Raw genomic sequence first — 19,509 nt, forward strand, 5'->3', positions numbered from 1 at the left:
TTTTTTTTTTTTTTTTTTTTTTTTTCCCCTCTTACGGTAGTCATTAGTATATTTGACACCCATGAAAAAGCTCTGTAAGAATTTGCAGTAGGGACCTCTCTATTCCTACTATTTCAGAAGCTTGTTAAAATTTTCCATTTAACTGTATGTATAGAATGGATACTTTCTGGCTCAAATTCTAGATCGTTTGTTATAGAGACAACTCAGTGATTTGTTAAAGGTCTATGTATGTTTAATTCAAAGGTACAATTTTGCCAGTGGTTGTATTTCTGAAAGTAGATTATATAGCTTGAGATCTGATGAAATCTGTTCTTGTTTCTGTTTGACCCTTTTGCAGATTACCTCAGGCATGGTGATAAGCACTTTTGTGTCTGCACCTATTATGTATGTTTCTGCATGGCTGTTGACCATTCCATCTATGGACCCCAACCCACTGGCATCTGCACTCCAAAATGTTAGCTTTGACATAAGCATTGTCAGCCTCATTTCTCTGGTAAGTGTTGATGAAATGAAATACAAAAGCACTCTGTCATGTCAGGGTAGCGTTAGTACATAAGCACCAAATCGAGTCATGATGAGACTCACATTTCCTCGTTATATCCTGTTGCAGAGGGATGAGGAAGGAGTTAAAAATATTCTTCATTTGGCAGTGGGTCAGCTGCAAAGCTGCACTGTAGAGAAAGATGGATAAGTGAATTAGAGCACTAGTGCAGGGCTTAAGAGTTTGTCTTTGTCGTTGTTTGTTTTTGTTTTTCTTAAATAACAGGGTATAGGGGAATAACAGTACTAGCTTACAACACAGGGAATAATCACATCAAGCCATGTGAGTTGCTTGGATATCACAATAATGAAGGCCATGTACAAACTTCAGCTCCAGAAACATCAGTGAATATTTATTTAATTGAGTATTAATGAGTATTAATGAAAATGTTTAACTTGGAAGCTTTAATTTAGCTTCATGAAATTCCTTTCCGATAAATTCTTTTCTTGATAATCCAGAAGTCCAATGTGAATTGTGTTTTGGGTTTATAGGCACTACAGATAGTGTGTTTCTTTTGTTTGCTTTTTAAAAATAAAAATAGCCATGTTGGCAGGAGTTAGAATTTTCTTAAGTTGTCTCACTGAAGTCCTCTTGTCTTGAAACTGTGCCTCAAAGGAAGCCACAAGTGAATGCTGCCTCTTGCTGTGACAGATCATTTTGGGAGATTCAGGGGAGGGGGTGGAATTTTAAATTCTGAATTGTCAGGCTACTCTGTGTTCATTTATGTCCTGAGGAACAGCCAGACTTCTGTGTCCTAGAGGCAAATTCTTGGTGCTTCCTGGAAGTACTTCACCATCATGAGAACACAAAGATGCATTGCTTTTTCTGGCCATAGTTGCCGAGGCATAGGGACTGGCAACATGTGGTGTGGAGCTGACTACAGTAGTCATGTTGTTAAGAAACTTTTCAAGATTTGTTGTATATTTAATTTCACCATAGCCTGCCAGAATACTCATCTTGTTCTTTTGGGTTTTGTTTTGTTCTTAAAATCAATTTTTTCTTGTATGTTACAGACCTGGTCTCTTACTGTTGTTCTTCTGAGTAAGAAATACAAACAGCTTCCTCATATGATTACAACAAATCTACTTGTGGCTCAGGTCAGTAGTGAGAATGCTGTTGTGTGAGTTTTGGTTTTTTTAGAGTCTTATTTTTAACATTTTTCCAAGTTTGGTTTGTACAGTGATATCTTTGTCGCCATCTACGGAAGGCAGGGGAATCTAATGTGCAACTTGTCTAAACAATTTCTGTTCCTTAACATACACCCTTGAAGAAAATGATAGTTGATGCTGGTAATATGGTTCTCAAACAGAACTATAAGCAGTCAGAATGGAGAGTGGCTTCTGAAATACATTTTTAGTTACTGTCTAATACTGTTGAGTGCACTTCTGTCTCAATTTATGCCAATCTGAAGTCAGCAATGCCAGGATCAGCAGCAGTGTGTGTTTGACTCTATGGTGACCTGATTCAAGGAGCTAATTAGAAAACTAATCCCGATGCTGGTTTAGCTCCCTGAAGTGGCTTGCTGAGTGATCAGACAGGTGCTGGTGCTGATGCAAGTAAGAGGTGTGGGAATACATGGCTGGTGGCTAGGGAAGGGCAAAGCCAAATAGCTCTGGATTAATTTTAGTTGTTATTTAAACTGAGAGAAAACTACAGAGTAGTGTTCCTTCTTCCCTTGAAGTCAACTGTACAACTGCTGTTAAATTCAGTGAAAGCAGCCTGTGCTTGTAATATATCTGTGTGGTAGTGCTTTCTGAAATGTTCTGTAGCTTAAAAAAAAAAAGTATGTATATAGTAAACTCTCTGAGGTCTGATCATGGAGTCACATTTGAAAAAAATTGCATATGAGAGTTGCAGGTTCTTCTTCTCTGTAACAGCAAAGTTAGCTTTCATCTTTAAAAATTTTTGAACTATTGCATTACTGTTTCTGTAATATTTCAGCCTATCTTTTCAGATTCTTTCAGTACTAAAACTGTCATATGTGCAGTATCACTGAGTGAATACTTGTATAGTTCTTGGCTGAACAAACATCTGTTGACCTTACTTCATGTCCAAATCATTTCAGATAAATGGTTTGTACCTAACAAAAGCTTTACATTTTACTTATTATAAAGTATATAAAGGTTATGTATTTTTTTCTGACTTGCCTTACTCCTAGTTTATCTGAGCTATATAATTGCTGTCAAAAAAAAGCCTCCTGAAAACAGAGTACCGTAGTCAGTGACATAACTACAATACTGGATTTATTGCTGCACTGCTTTACTGCTACAAGAACTATCCAATTCATAAAATCACACTCCAGTGAATCTGAGGGTGGAGTTTCGAAGCTTATTGTAGCTGTATTACACTGTGTTAAGTTTTTCTTGTTGTCCTGCTTTCCCACTTTAAATGATGGCATCTTGCCTTTCTTTCCAGTTTATTGCTTGCATTGGAATGGTGGTATGGAATTTCGTTGTTAAAGAAAAAGACATCACCATGCAGATCCTAGTCTTTATATTCCTCTACAGCTCACTTTATAGCACCTACCTGTGGACAGGTATGATTTTTCTAGGCAGAATCGAGGTACTGCAATGGAATATCAATCTACTGAAATAATTTTATTGTATTCTTCAGAGTAATTGTTCCTTTCACTTATCTGTAGTTCTACAAATATGCATACTTGTGAGCTGTGCCGAGCTGCAGCGCTAGCAACACAGGGCTCGGTGTCAGGCATTGCTTCTGCTGTTGGAAGCTTATACCTAGGGCAGGTCTTGTTTGTCTTTGCTAGACACAGCAGCCTTGCTGGGTTGTAACAAAAGACAAGAACCTGCTCTCGAGGCAGAAGCAATCACACATAGAGGCAACATGGTGACTTGCCCTTCAGCTAGTCAAAATCTCATTGGCGATTTTTAATTTATGCAGAGTTTAAGATTTTTATTATTCAGTGTTAAGTAGATTTTAAAACTTTGTGCCTCAGGAAAGTAGGAAATACAGAATGAAGGCAAATGCCAAAATAACTTTAACACTTCTTTCCCCTGGCAATTGTAATTTCTAAAAACAATGTGTGTGTTCTGCAGGTATAGATGATTAATGAAGGGATTACTTGAAATAGGCAGAATTGAAAGATTCATCAGGAAGCCTGGAGAACCTTACATGTATTATTAAAAAAGAGACTTTGGGCATTCAGGAGACCTTTTATACTGTTCTTGAGTCCAGAAGTCTAATTCCTGTGTTGTTTTTGTGGAGTAAGTTGTATTTGTGTTTAGCTGAAATAGGTAGCTCATGATTAATATAGCCTAACATAAATACTAGCTTTGCTTCAGCATGGGGAATGCTGCAGAGCTTCTGAGTTGTGAATAGAATAGGCAGTTCCAGAAGATATTCCCAAATATAGGTATATATGTAAAAATAGATACAACTTTTTTGTTAAATTTGTCATTGACTTTATAAAGGACTAGTCAGTTTTTAAAGAAATGTTATAACAAAACACAACGTTAGTTGTTGGTTACTTAAGAGTGTCAGTCTAGAACATCTGCTGTTGATACCTTAAGAAATTAGTTATTTGTGTCTTAAATGTTTTTACGACATCTTTTACACATTTGTGAACCTTTCTAAGTATTTAGAAGTGGATGTTTAATATAAAATGTCCCGGATTTTCTTCAATGTTTTGTTATTAATATAATTTTTTAAGATAAAAAGTGTTTCTATTTTACTTTTTCAGAATACTACTAGAAAAAAAAATTTTGGACTGTTTGAAGGTCTGAGAAGAATAGCTTAGTTATTGAGCAGGTCACATCATAGAATTTCTAGACTGTATTTATGAATTCCCTTTTTAATAATAAACAAGGCTCTTTTTTTTGGTAGGTTTTCTATCTTTCTCTTTGTTTCTGTTGAGAAAAAGAGAAACAGTAAAGATTCCCACTGGATTTATTATCATAGCTGGATGGGGGTAAGTTAATTCAGATGTTTCTCTGTTGAATTGGTGGGAGCATGCTAAATATGTTACTTTATTCCTATTTTACTCTTTCAGAGTCCCAACACTTCTGGTGGGAATCTTACTAATTATTGGTGAACGTAACAACAGTAGTATTGACTCTGCCTTTTTCTATGGAAAATATCAGGTATGAACATGTTCTGTCCTCATAACTTCAGACTTCTGCCACGTCCAATACATTATTGAGAAATTGTGTTCTCTGTTTGCTTCTTATGCAAGTAGCTTTCAGTCGAAGTATGGGCTACTATAATAACAGTATCATTATAGAATGCTTATAGATTGATACAAAAATGTATTTCTGTAATGAACCATCAGGAAAACTTGTTTGAACAAGGACCTTTATGTTTAGGCAACTATGACTAAGAAAGGAGGGAGTAGGCTTCCCAAAGAAAAGGCTTAGGAGTGGTAATGAATTGCAGAGCCCTTTTCCTGGTGACTAATTTGTAGTCTTGCTTGATAATTATCTAAAATTGTTATTATCCAATAGCTAATTAATGAATTTTCATCTGTAATAGATAGGATCTACGTTACTAGTGTAGCAGTAACTACTTGCACTGTGGGAGACTTTTCTGGACAATCATGGGTTGACAGTCCCTGAGCCTGAACTACCGTTTTTACTGATAAATAGTTCCTCTTATCAGACGATGTAAAGTGCACTAGCATAGATATTTGTCATGTTTTCCCTCTATCTTTCTTATGGATAAAGAGGCTATGAGTCTCTTGGGATTTTTCATGTGGTGCTTTCACAAGTATTAAATAGCCTCAGAGTGGACTCTCTGTATCAGTGGCAGATGATTAGAAAGAAAGGTTAATTAATAGGATGCTCCACATTGGCAAAAACATGGAAATTAAAGCTGTGCCAGAAGGTGACGAGCACATTCTTCTTTGGAATTAAAAGGTACCTGAACAGAACTTAAACTGGAGCACTAATGATCCTGACGGGAAAGGTGGTGATGATGGTGAGAGGATGTTTTTTGATCGCATGAGAAATAGGCATCCCCACTTAAAGAAAAAAGCGGAGTTACTCAGGCAAGGAAAATCAGTTAGTTTCATGTACTGATTGCTCTTTCAGTGCAAGATGCAAAAGCAGTAAATATAGAAAACTCTCTTATTCAGATGCATTTGTTAATATATTTAGGAAAGCACAGAAGTTAGAAAGATAGATATATGCAACTATTTTCCTTTATTTTGTATTTAAGTGTATTTTCTTTGATCTCTTAACAGATAATTACCACAGCAGTGATCCTGTTCATCAGTATATTGATGTCAGGTATCTCACTTATGTGCATGAACAGAAATAGGCAAGAGTCAAGCTATGAGATACTGAACCCATATTCACCACGTAGCCAAGTGGAGGAGGTTGAAGCGGAAGGGAGTGAGGGGAATCAAGTTTCAGCCACTGTGCCTCAGCCTTCTGGAGGATCTTCTGCACAGCCTTCTGCGGAAGGAGGTAGAGAAAGTAGATTTGTAAAAGAATAAATGGCTGGGGATACAATAAAATAATGTTCCAAATTTAAATCTGGCCTGGGAAGGACAGTTGTTTATACCTTTAAGTGTTATACTAGGACAGAAGAAAATCTAGATATAACTGCCCAAGGTTTTAGGTTTATGTTTCTAAGGAAAGTTTGGTGGTTATCACTGTAAGGGTGGGGGAAGCGGACAGGGAAAAAAAGCATGTGTATAGTTTTTGTGTAAGTAGTGGTATCTTGATAAGGATGTGATAAATACAGTCCACTAAGCATCTTAGATTGTTTACGCATGAAACCATCTCTCTGAGAATGAATTGTATGCCAGCAGCATGGCTAATCAATGTATTTCCGATCTTCCTTGTTTGTGGGTAGCCTTTTTGATAATTTCCCATATGTTTTCCCTCTAGCTAAAAGTACTTGTGTTGCTTCCATGGTGGTAGTGCTGTGTTAAATATTTCTGTATATTAATAATGTAACCCATTTACCCTCTCAGCAAATCGGAAAAATTAAGTCTACTTTCTCCTTTTGGGTTATTTTTGAGCATAATAGTTAAAGCTGTGTAGAATGTATTGATACACTTGGAAAATAAGTTATGGTAGTGAAGGAAGCTAACTATCCTGTTCTTGTATATGCTGAATAGGTTGCTGTTCTTGTCAAACAACAAATGGTGAATTATCCTGTGCTAGAGAGGCGAAAGCAGTGTCAAATGTTGTTGAAAGCAAGATTCCTCCCATTGAGACAGGTAAAACAGTAGTGTCTCCTTGTTTTAATGCTACAAACTCTTCCACAACATTTATGTGTGGTGTTCTTGCAAAGAAACTGTTTGGGCTGTTGTTCTTTCAACTCTACCTAGATAAATTATATTTCATATTAAGTTCAAGTATTAGGCAATATGTTAGGTGTTTGTTCTCTTCTGCATTATAGTTATTTGTAATCTTTCAGTGCTCAAGATGAACAGTTGTTTTGAGTTGTTTTTTTTTACCACTAAGCTACTTTAACAAATCCTTCTGAGCATTCAGACTTTACCTCTCCGTCATTGCCTTGTTTGGATACTGGGAAATTGAATGCATAACCCTACTTTGCTTCAAGTTTTCAACTTAAACACACTTTTTTACATTCTCATATTCACGTCTTGTGCCTTTAAAAAGGCCTTTGAAGCCTAATTAAAGTAATGCACAGGTTTGAATGAGAAACCTGAATGAGATCTAGAGGAGCAAGCACTTACTGCAGATTAGATTAGACGTCCATGCTGCTGTACTATTCACATCTAGGGGAGAGAGATGGAGAAAATTGTTAAGGGGGCCTTAGGGGTCACTGAAGTAGAAAAAATGGATCAAAGTGACTGTTCAACACGTGATGGAAAACCACATGCTCATCCCATTCTCATTGCTTTCAGTAATCAAAGCTAACTGCAGTGCAACCTTTCTCTTTTTCCTATTTTCTTTTTCCTGTTTTTGTTTGTTTGTTTTGGTTTTTTTGGCATCCTTAACAAGGAAGTTCATATCCTTATGCTTGGTTTGGATGCAATATAACTTTCAACCAATCTAAATATTTCACACTGAAACATACTTAGTTATGTCTCCTCTCACAAAATGCTGTCTTTCCACCTATTGCCAACTATTTTATCTATTAAGTAATTCAGACAAGCATCATAAGAATGCCTTCCAATGATAGAGGAAGGCCAGTTTAATTTTCTTGTCCTAAAAGGTAAGGTAGAAAATATCTTCTGATTGAGTGGAAATTTTTTCGACCTACTGAGCAAATACTTCGAAACTATAAATCAGTAAAAGCAAATTGTAATGGAGACACTTGTGCAACTTTGGCTGCAATAATTACTGATCCTTCTACTATCCCAGTGAACTGCTATGAAAAGTATCTCGTGCAAATTCTTCGGTAGGTCCTTGCGAGGAAGTTCTTCACTGCCGTCTAGAGGAAGATACTCAGAATTCCTTACAACTCTAGCTGGAAGACAAGCATCTGTTCTTTGTGTTTGGCTCTCTTGATTGATAGAATTGTGACAGTGTTCTGATATACCATGTTAAAAATACAGTCACAGAACTGAAATAAATATGGTTGATTGTCTGATCTAGAGCTTGACAACGCTGAGATACAGAGTAAAAACATTAGAGCTGATAGTATACTTTAAAATATTTATTCCAGAAATTAATTCTAAGTTTAAAAACTGTCTGAGAAATGGCTATTTTTTCATTATTTCTAGTAGTGTTTTCTAAATGTTAACCACAACTTAAGTTTGCAATAAACCTTTGAAAGAGGAGTTCAAGTTGCCAAAAGTTGCTTCATTTTAGGAGCACACGTAAACTACTGTTTCATTTGAGAGCAGATGTCTAAACAGGTTATTGTCAAAGCTAGTATTAAATTTTGTGTGTGACTTCAGCACAGATGCTTACGAGGTAATTTAACTCGGCAAGTTATATTAAGTTTGCTCATGGAGTTCCTAAGTTATAAGCCTAATGAAAAATTCTGGTTTGTTTTTCAGCTGATCAGTGTGTGAGTCATTGCAGTGCTCAGACCTGCGTATTGGCTCAGGAAGAACAGCTTCTACAGACCAGAGACAAACAGCTGGCCAGACACGTGCTGCTGTGCTTACTTCTAATTGTTGGCCTGTTTGCTGTAAATATTTTTTCTCCCCATGTTGTTTAACTCATTGAGGTGGAATGATTTTTAGGAAAGCTATGTAGACAGTCCAATAAAAATCTTCCAATTACTCATATAACAATTCATTAAATAAATTAGAGGCTTTATTTTGATCCCTCACTGGAAGAGGGATATCATAAAATTAATTTTTCTGTGCCACATCATAAATCAAAGGCAAGTTAAGACTGATGATTTTAGCGAGCAAGCCACACTGGAGAACCCTGAAGGGAAAAAAAAATGGAACTATATAATTTGGTAATTAATTCATCACTACTGCCCCTCTTCGCATTTTTCTCAAGAGCTAGTCTTCTTCCCTAGACAATAATCAATTAAAAATATAAAGTGAATCCTACTTCTGAAGGAGACTGTACAAAAATTGTTCTATCTGATTGTGCTTGTATTTGGAACTTGTATTTCTCTGAGGTGTTTTACTAATGAAGAATAACGTAAGACTTTATTTGAAATGGGAAAATGCAATTTTGTTGCTTTTAGTGGTGGTTTGGAGGCAAGTAGCTAAGTTGGTGTTGCCAAGTATCATTACTGACTAGATCCAGCTGTGAAGGAGGCTGCTCCTGTGTAAAAGTGTGAAATACCAGAATGCAATGCGTTAGGAGCATCATTTGAATTTTTAACTGTGACAAAGATGAGAAACAACTCTCTCTGTTTGAGTGTAATACTCAAAGTTGAGCTTCTTGTGGATGACAATTAGGGGGGAAGTACTTTTATTTGAAATGGAAAATACTGTGGCACAAAGATGTAATACTGCAAATCAGGACAGTGTGGCACAACTGTGTAGTGTAATAGCTACTACTGTTGCCTTTCAGGTTTTGTTAAATTACAAAATGGAAGTTTTCCATCTCAAATTTCCTGTATCAAATATTCCATACTAATATATTTAATTTTTTTTTACATCTTCTATGTTTAAGAGGTGTCCCAAATGTTAGCCTCTATTTTAGTTGTATCTGAATGATTACATAGATACTGTGAAATGAGACCAGTTACATTAAAGAATTAGCTTTTACACCCAAAGGGGTTAACTTTGGAGGTTTTTTCCTTCTGTCAGGCATCTAAAATAGCTGAAGTAGTATGTGCTTCAGCTTAACATAATCTTAACTATGCAGAAAATACATTAAAAGCACTGGTCTCAGCTAAACAGGCCTAAAGACAAATACTGCAAATCTGTCTGGGCTAATACTGTCTGTGTTAAGCATACTTTGGTATTCAACCTAAGGCAAGTTCCTTATGTGAGTGTGTAAAGGGGCAGGAACTCTACAGTGGTGTGTTTTGCATTATTTAGTTTAAAAACAAACAAGCTCTTTCCCCCTCCTAGCTATTAAGCCTAACTAAAATTATATTTCGAGGTTTATTCCCTCTTATTTGTCTTTATCTGAATCATTTGTTAAATAAAGACAGTGAAAATTGTGCAAGAATCTATTAGCATGTGAAGAGTAAGAAAGTGCTTTCGATTTTTAACAGTCAGGTTAGGTTTGTGGGTTTTGTTTTGTTTTTTTCTTAACAGAATCTTTCCAGTTGTTTGTGGTGGCTGTTCAACCAAGAGCCTGGAAGGCTATATGTGGAACTGCAGTTCTTCTGTGCTGTGTTTAATTTTGGTCAGGTACTTATCGATGTTTGTTCTGAAAATGACTAAGTTAGTGCTGTTACAAGCCCTGTAAGTTGAAGCCCTCAAACAATGCTGAAGTCAGCAGCTCTTTGTGTTGTTTTGCCTTTTTTTTCTCAAGCTTTTTATTTTGTTTTAATAGCTTTCTTATCATAATGCATGTCTTCTGTGTGCATGAACACTTTCAAAGTACAAATGACAACTGAATGCCAAATGGCTACGGAAATTGAGTAGGATTTTAGCTTTATTTGTACCAGAAAGCTTCACAGGTGTCGATTCTGTGGAGTTACACCAGTATAACTAAATAGGTGCACGGGTCCTTTTGCTATAAAGCTTTAAGTTATTATCTCATCAGTTTCAGTTATAGCACCGTTAACTAATAGCTGACAGTTAGATGTATAATTGTTCCAGCTGCACATAGCCTATTTTGGTGCAAACTGACACAAGGTGGCTTTGTTATCTATGAAGGTGAAAGCAAGCCAGTGTTAATCCACATACTAGAAGAATGTTTTACAGATCCATAGAGAGGTGTGCCTACAAGATGCACTGCAGTATCAAGTAATGATAGTAGTTTTGATACAAAAGCAGCACAGAAAAATAACTTAACTGGAGAGCATTCTAGCATTCGAATTACAGTAAGTCAGTTGTTATTTTCTTGACATTAACAAAGACAGATTTAAATAACTGGCTATGTAAGGATAACCAGTTATCCTTAAGTGTCAGGTGACACATTACAGCATTAGGTTTACTGAACTGCTTCTTGAAGAGTTTCTGTGAGGCACTGTTATATATTAATCTGTCTCTTTAAGGCCCAAATGAAAAATCAAAGCAGACACAAAATGCATTTTGGATGATTTCTAGAGAAGAGGGATACTTTTCATGTGTATTGCTTTTTCTCTATTTTTTTTTTTTCCTTCAGGGCTTCATTTGCTTTGGTATTTTTGGCTTAGATAAGCATTTAATCATTCTACCATTCAAGCGAAGGTAAGTAGAATCTTTACACTTGCATCTATAAACTTGATTATTAACGATGATAATTTTTAAAGGGTATTGAGTGTTCAGTGCCACTGCATTCCGTTTCCTCTTTGTTTGATCTTCCAAGTGTCTTTTCTCTCTCAGTTGTGGAGAGCTAATTGCAATTCACTGCACATGGGTTTTTACTGCTGTCCTCATGACACTCCCAAAGACAAAAATTGCTCAGGCTCCCTAGAGACAAAATCTTTGGCAAGTGATGGTGAAGTATGTGATTCGATCAGTGAGATAATAGATCTTCAGAAATAATTTCAGCTGATAAATTAAAACTTAGATGTGAATGCTGAACCAGATTCTATCATCGCTGGTTTAATGTCCTGTATTCATAACCTCATGCAAGTGCTTTGGGTGTATAGACACTTTCACTGTGGAACCGTAAGTTGTAAAAAGCCATCCTTAACTTAGAGCTAGCTGGTTGCAGTGTGAATCCAGCAGCTAAAGGTGGCTCCCAACTACTCTGTCTTTCCTTCTGCCTGAGCTTAGAATAAAACCTCTCACTGTTCAAAGGCCATACAAGTATATTAGGAAGATTGTATATAAAGTATTGGCCACAAAAGCAGTAAAACAGTTCTGATAAGCTTCCTATGAGTTCCATTCTATTATTTGCATTTTCCTTAAAAATGCCTCTGGTTGATCTGCTGTTTTTCTTTTTTTTAAAGACTTGAATTTTTCTGGGGAGGAAGAGAAGCAGCAGGGCATACAGATTCCTCTGTACCTGAGGAAATCAGGATGACCTGTCAACAGTTTGTTCGTTATCATAGAGATCACTGTGTCAAAAGTATTGTCAGAGGCAGAAGGTAAGGTTCCTCCCTGCACATATAATCTGTTACAAAGGTTGTAGCTCACCTTTTGGAAATAATGAAATGCAACTTAATCTGTCTGTGGGCGATTCCTGTTGTGGCGTATTTATTCAAACCTCAAGGTGATGATTAAGAATTTAGCAGTAACAGAGAAATGTTTCTAGTCTCACACTGAAACACTGAGATGCAAGTTATTGCATTATCCCATCTAGGTTTTATATAAGTTATAAAAAGTTTTATATCATTAAGGCTTTGCCCCGATTTTTGCATTTAGCTGGAGTTCAGGAGAGAGAATCTTTCTGAAAAAAAGTATATGATAATGCCTGTAATCGAGTGCATGTGTCTGAGTTTTGTCAAACTTGAGACCATTCATTTGTTTTGTTTTGAGATTAAGAAGGTGTCAGTATATATGTGACTGAATGTGTACTAATAAATAGCTTTTACTGGGGGTGAAACTGTTGCAACTGATGTCAGTGTGTACTCAGAGGCTACTTAATACGTGAGATTATAGTATTTTTAGGACCTTTACACCTTTTAAATTCATACAATTTCTTTTGCTCATTGCTCTCATGAGGCCTAAACTTCAATTTATGAGATCAGCAAAACTTTCAGAGGCAAATTACAATACTCAAATCAAGGATTACCTATTCAGGTGTGTGTAGATGGATGAGAAGAGAAATGCAGACAGAAGCAGCAGGAACAAGAAAAAGATTCTGCCTTTATTTAAATATTTACTGTATGAAATGGAGACATGAAGAATGCTTCTAACAGCACACTTCTTTCCTTGTCATGTGAGCTTTTAAGTAGGACTAGTTTGGTGGATGGAGTGGTCTTTTAACGGTCAGATAGTCCAAAACCACCTTCCAGAACTGTTTTTGACAACATCATGATTTCATTCAGTCTCCTCAGAAGTCAGTAATGTTCCGTAAGAAATAAAGTAATAAAGTTATCCATTTAGGAAAAATGTACTGTGGCAGTTCAAGGACTTGCTTCTTTCATGCCAGACAGAAAAGATGTATCAGAAAATGTTTGGTTTGAAATAGGACAGGTTTTACAGTTGTGTTTCCTGTGCCTCTGCTGCTATTGTAGTTTCTTGGGCTTTGGGCTGTTCATTTGGTTGGGTTTTGTGGTTTTTATTAATCATATATCCACCTGAGAATACATCAAAATCTGACATTTGTTGCTTCATTGTTTTAATACTATGTTTGTGTAGAACTAGTTTCATGTCTTATTTCTCTTTGTGAGTTAAAAGAAAGCATTTATCTTCTAATTTTAAATATTCATCTAACTTGATCCTATCCTCTTTGATTTAAACATACTGTAACTGAGACCTTGTCATCATGGATTTTTATTTATTTTAATTTTTGCTTCTCTGCTAATAGATGTTAACACTTGCTCTGTGTTACTGCTGCTTTTAACTTAAAAGAAAAAAAAAAAACAGAGAAAGAAGTTTGAATTTTGCTGTCTTGTGTAGCTGTTAATCATCTTCAGAAACCCTGGGCTTGGGTTCCATAGAGCAGATTTTAGATAACCAGAAACATTTGTTGCTGCAGGTAAATTTCTGAATGGTACTTTTACTACAACTAGGTAGATGTTAGTGGCATTGCTTCAAAAATATGTAAAAGTGAATTAGTTTAGTCTTGTTGTAAAGGTTTTGTTGCTTATTGTTAGTACTGCCTGTGTGGTAAATATTTAACTGGAGATGCAAGTTAAATGTTTTTTGTTTACAACATATGTAAGCAGTTAGTGTCTGTTTAAAGCTGTAGAGAGAGAAAATGGAATTAAAGTGCAGATTGAGTCCCTGTTGCTGCAGGCGTGCTGCACTCAAACCAGATATTTAGTTGCAGAAATGAGTACTTGGGAAGTTAGTATCCAAGAAATAGAATTACTTTGTGTGTGTTTTTAGGAAAATTGCTACTTACATTCACTGAAGTTTATTTGCACAAGTCTAAAATAACCTTGTAGGTACATTTTTGCTTCTCATGGAAGCCTCTGTAGGAAACGGTAGTGAACTTTGGCATGTCCCTAATATACAAAACTTGCAAATTCTCTTCTACATGCTCTTAACTATCATGATGTCTTTCCTTGTTTCCTGCTATTTTTCCTTGCCTTTCCCCATCGTGCAGTGCTGATACCAGATTTACAGAACATGTGGGTGAATCATTCCTTTGACATACAGGTGTGGTGCAAAGATCTCCACTGGCATCTTCTTTGGCTGCGACCTGGTGAGCTGGCTCATGCAAGTTGGCCTTGCCTCTGACCGTGGTGAAGCTGTGATGTATGGAGACAGACTGATGAAAGGAGGTGTCGTCCAGCATATTACGAATGAATTTGAATTTCGGGATGAATATTTGTATTACCGTTTTATTCCTAAGAGATCAGTTGCAGTTGAGAGCCATTGACCTGAGCATGTAGGCAAGGGACAGACAGGTAGGGGTGAGTGTCACCACCTCCTCTGCCTTCACCACTGATATTGGAAGTATTTCTTTCTCAGGGCTCTCAGGGAATTATGTTATTCTGTCTTGTAAAGTTAAGAGATGTGGTTCTACTTGTGTCTATTCTGAAGGAAATGGTAGCAAGTGATATTTAGTGAGCGTTCCAACCAGAATGCAACTAGAATAAAGCAAGATGCTCTGGATTTAGAGCATTTTTTCCATTTTGAGCAAAACAAATAGCGAAATGATACATGTCACTGTTGTATTAGAGGCATAATGACAGCAGCTTTAGTGACTGGTGCCACAATGAAAAAAAAAATCATAAATGAGAGGTGTTTTTCATGTTGCTGTGTGTTTTCCATATTTTAGTGTGATGAAATATTGATTCCTGTTTACGGTCAAGCTTGCCCCTGACTTCATAGAAGTAGGATTTCTTCTTTCATACCCCAGTTTTTACTACTTTACTCTTGTCTAACACCAGAGACTTTATCTAGCTGTTTACACTTCAGATCAGGTGGTTTGTTTCTCCTTTAAAGATAAAATCCTCCATTTGTAAAAGTGGAATTGTTGTGAAGATGATTCCAATATCAGAGTATTAAACCTGAGGAAATATTGAGTGGAATAAATAATGATTTTGTACAAACTTACTAAAACTTAAAAATATAAAAATACCCACTGCTCCCCCAAATTAGGAAATTATATAATGGAATTTCATATGAACAATTGGTTCTGAAGTTTTGCCTTATGGTGGTAGTAACAGCTTTGTCAAGAGTAGATTTTTACCTTCTGGAACTAGCCTTTCCAGTTTAATTCAGAAGTGCCAGCCTCCCAGGTAAATATGTTATGGAAGTCTTGGATACCTGTGCAAGTCAAGATGACAAATTTTATCATATCGTAAAACCTTTTAAATTAAATACAATGACTTTTAAATCTATTATACAAAGAATCCTAACTGAACATCCAAGTTAGGGTTTAGAGTAGATAAAGATCCTAAAATTTTAGTAATAGTTGCCTAAGACAGGTTTCTAATAAGGCTCAGGTATCTTCCTATGATGTTTAAATAGTTATTCTAGTGTCATTCAGATTCCTTTGCACTGAAGGCAAAATCTGAGAATCTGTGTGTCTTCTGCAGTATTTTGAAAATGTTAAAGACAAACTGTAGTATCTGATAGCCATTATGCTGCCCTTTTAAAACTGCAAGAACAGCATTTATATGTCTATATAAAATTTTTATATAGAGAGGGAGAGGAACCGAGGTATTAAAAAAATATTATTTGTTCAAGCATATGAATAACTCTTCTCATCTTTTTTAAAAAAATTCTTTCCTTTTTTTCTTTTTTTACTACACAGATTTTTATTATAGCTACTTATGCATCTACTTTGAAGAATAAAAAGTGATTTTAGCAGCATAAACTACTGTTCAAGAAACAGTTGTTTTATGGTAGCTGTAAGTCCATGCAAGACTTAATATTGGAAAAATAATTCCTTATTGCCCTTCCGCAGTGTGCACAGAAATATATAACTGCATCCTACTGCATATGTATGCTATACAAACTGACGTATTTTAATGTTTTCCAGCAACAAAATAATTGACATTTGTATCAGGCTGTGGCCACAAAGGAAAACAATGGCATATTTCCATTACAACTACTGAAGATGGCTACATCAAATATTTTGGAATAATTAGATATATGTGACTTAAGAGTGGAAGCCGTGAGTATTTCTGGCTTCTAAATACTGTAACTTGTCAATAAATCTGTTACTTGATTTCAGAGTTCTGAGCTTTGATGTGATGTGAGGTGTGGGAGGGTTATGTGTGCATGTCAAGATCTACAACAAATGTGTTTTTCTGAGAGATTTGTTAAAGTGGCTCTTGGGTTTCAAATTTGGCATTTCTTAAATCCACCCTTGATGCTTTTTAAGTAGGCAGAGGACTTGTTAATGGGTGTTCACAAAAAGATACCTGATTTTGTCTAACAGCCTAAACAGATCTTTAGGAATGTTTCACATTGTCATCTACTTGCCAAATACAAGAAATATTTTCTTTTTTTAAAAAATTCTTCAAATGTTCACAAGTTGATATTAGGTCAGCTTTAAGGTCCTATGCATAGTCATTGTTCTTGCACTCTTCTCTTACTCATTTTCATCATAAAGTCCTGCCCTTGCCTCCATTTTTGTAATGGCTCTGCTATTCTCTAGACTTGAACAAAACATATCTGTTTTAAATAAGAAATTGCTCAAGGTTTCTGCTTAGAGAAGGCTCCCTGATACAAATTTAATGAAGAGAACACCTTTAAGAACTGACACCAAATTCTGTTAGATTAACTGTTAGAACATTGTGACTGCTGATATCATAACCATTAGTCCGATGAGCATATGATGGGTAATAAATAGACTAAAGAACCTAGGAATGAAATATGGGATATGATAATCTATTTCTAAATCACTGGATACTTCTGGAAGCTAAGAATAGACTTTGAATAACTTTAGAAAGGTAACTCACTCTCTAATCTGGTAAGTATTTGCTTCCACAAGGAGCACTGGCAAGTTTTAAAATAGTTGACAATTTGATGTATGTCAACAGTTGATCTACTGATGTGTGAATTTTTGGTGGTTAGAAATAGCTTTGCTTTAAAGCTGTGGTCAGTGGTGCAATGGGTTCTTTTATTTTGAAGGTGGATTAGTTTGGAAGTTACAGTTCCATAAAAACATCCACCAAACAAGTAAGTCCAGAGGAGTCTCCAGTGAAACGCTAGTTCTTTTTTTTATCACTAATCTCAAAGTAATAGTGATAATGGACAGGGGTGGATAGAAAAATTTTAGTTTTCTAGGTAGCAATGCTAGTACTCTTTTTTTTTTTTTTTTTTTTTTTTTTTTTTTTTTTTAAATAATGATCCTTCCTAAAGCTCTAGACCTTTGAAAATAAGCTGCAAGATGTATTCCTAGATGAAATACGTACAAAGATTGCCCTCTAGAGGACATTCTGGGCTTTTGTGGTGTGTGTGTTTGTCTTTGTTTTTTCTTTAATGTATGGTTGCGGGAGTGAGGGTTATTTATTCCCCCGATCTCATCTTCATTTTCTGTTTTCACACTGCATGTGTTCTAGGAGGGTGAAGTCTCAGGAAAAAAAGGTACCAAAATATTCTGTACTCCGTTGGCCATCACTTCATCTGTCTCTACACATCACATTGTTTTTACTTTGTATCCTATCAGTAAATAAAAAAACAGCAGAGAAACCAGAGGAACAGTTGGACTGTATTTGTCTATATTACAACCAGATCATTGTGCTTAACCTGGTTAATTGCCACCCCATGATTAAGTGGCCAAGAAATTCACTTCAAGGCCTGCTCCACCACCTTCACTATTTTCATTCTTGTATAACTTCACTAGATTTGCGTTGTAGCACAAAATTACTTCTCTTGTTTTGCTATGCTACCTGTAAACTTGACTCATACCTTGGTTTCCAGCACAGTTTTACCTGGCATTTATTGATGCTTTGAAGTTATCAAAGAGCTAGCGCAGATGATCAAAAATAGGACAAAAATACACACAATTGTCAGATATAGACATCCATGAGGAAAACAGCTAAATACAGCAAAATTTTATTAAATATACCTTCCAGTTCATGAACATCCACTGTGCTATGAACTTCTAAGAAATTTTGTTGGCAACACAGGCACAAAAGGTTCACAATCAACTCAAGCTTAGTTTTAGTCTTACCTGCTACTCAGTCTTGTCTTGCTACTGCCACTTGGTACACATAGGATTACTAGAATGTTCAAGAACTTTTCCTGACCCGTTAGTTTCTTGCTGTGGATTTGAACACAGTATCCCAAATTAACTTCTACTTTCACTGTAGTATCAGGAAGAACAAATTCTGCCAAGCTCCTAATTTTCTTACTCATTCTGCAAATGTCATTGTAAATGTATTTCTTTTGTTTGCCTATACTTACTTTTTTTTACCAGTGGGGGGGATAGAACAGTTTACAAAATGAGAAAACTACATGTGTGTAGCCCCATCTTTAGCATCTGAGACGATTCTAGAAACTGACTAAATACAGAAAAATCAAAGAATGGTCTTTCTGTGGTCTGCTGGGTCTTTCTGTGGGGATGCTGTGTCATGTCACATACAGCTACTGCAGCTCTAATGCTCCATTTCATGTTACATGTTCTGTTCTGAAGGTTTGCAGAAGTGCTGCAGTTGTGGTTGTGGTTTTTTTTCCTTCCAGTCATACTTTTTATCCTGCTTGATCATGTAGTAAAGCCAGAATCTTCTTTGTTGTTTGCTCAGTTTGTCCCTTGCCACAGATAATAAAAAGTAGTGTCACACTGATCATTACTTTTAAACAGGATCAGGGAGGAAAAGCTCCTGGCAGGGCAAAAAGCTTGATTAAATCAAGTCCATAGTAACCATGACTGCTCTTGCCAAAATTAAAGGGCTTTACATGAAGTGAAAAAAATTTGAGAAGTCCTTTTAAGTGTCCCGATGGGTCTATGTATATACTTGTGTACCCCAACCTCTTCCTTTCTAGTTGCCCGATTTAAAAAAGTAACAATTCAAGAAACATGAAAAACCTCCCACGTTATGTTATAAAGTGTATTGCAGAATTAATTTGACCATGATCATATTGTATGTAAATAAGTTAATTTATTTTTTTTGTTATCAGGCTGGGGAAAATACAGGGAAGTGAAAATCATGTGGTAACTTGCAGGATGTTTACATTGTTGAATTCCATGTAATCAGATTTCACAACAAATCATGGTAAAATTGTAACTGTGGTTTGGTTTTAATATACCTTGAGCTCTTAGCCTCATCTTACGTTGAAGGAGTAGAAGGTTCATATATGAAACATACCTTAGAACAGTTTTGTCAAACAGCTGAATATCAATCTTACTTGACTTGCATATCACTTTCCTTTTTATTCAGTGCAAGTAATAGGTTCTACATTTTAGAAAGTCCTTCAGCATGGCCATTTTAATTCAGGA

At 36.0% G+C, this 19,509-nt stretch overlaps 1 protein-coding gene across 1 annotated transcript in view; it reads left to right on the plus strand.

Annotated features, from left to right (window-relative positions):
- The window catches only part of GPR155 (G protein-coupled receptor 155), a 22,619-nt gene extending 7,913 nt beyond the window's left edge, over window positions 1–14,706 (plus strand). The window contains exons 4-15 of the mRNA XM_009696285.1: window positions 338–493; window positions 1,555–1,638; window positions 2,957–3,077; window positions 4,385–4,469; window positions 4,551–4,641; window positions 5,739–5,964; window positions 6,624–6,725; window positions 8,481–8,614; window positions 10,158–10,253; window positions 11,176–11,240; window positions 11,948–12,085; window positions 14,268–14,706. Coding sequence (XP_009694587.1) covers window positions 338–493; window positions 1,555–1,638; window positions 2,957–3,077; window positions 4,385–4,469; window positions 4,551–4,641; window positions 5,739–5,964; window positions 6,624–6,725; window positions 8,481–8,614; window positions 10,158–10,253; window positions 11,176–11,240; window positions 11,948–12,085; window positions 14,268–14,490 — 1,521 coding nt within the window. The 3' untranslated portion in view covers window positions 14,491–14,706. The remainder of the gene's footprint in view (window positions 1–337; window positions 494–1,554; window positions 1,639–2,956; window positions 3,078–4,384; window positions 4,470–4,550; window positions 4,642–5,738; window positions 5,965–6,623; window positions 6,726–8,480; window positions 8,615–10,157; window positions 10,254–11,175; window positions 11,241–11,947; window positions 12,086–14,267) is intronic.
- The last annotated feature ends 4,803 nt before the right edge of the window (window positions 14,707–19,509 follow it).

The sequence above is a fragment of the Cariama cristata genome, unplaced genomic scaffold (genome assembly GCF_000690535.1).
Source record: "Cariama cristata isolate BGI_N322 unplaced genomic scaffold, ASM69053v1 scaffold36532, whole genome shotgun sequence".
Taxonomy (NCBI): Eukaryota; Metazoa; Chordata; class Aves; order Cariamiformes; family Cariamidae; genus Cariama; species Cariama cristata.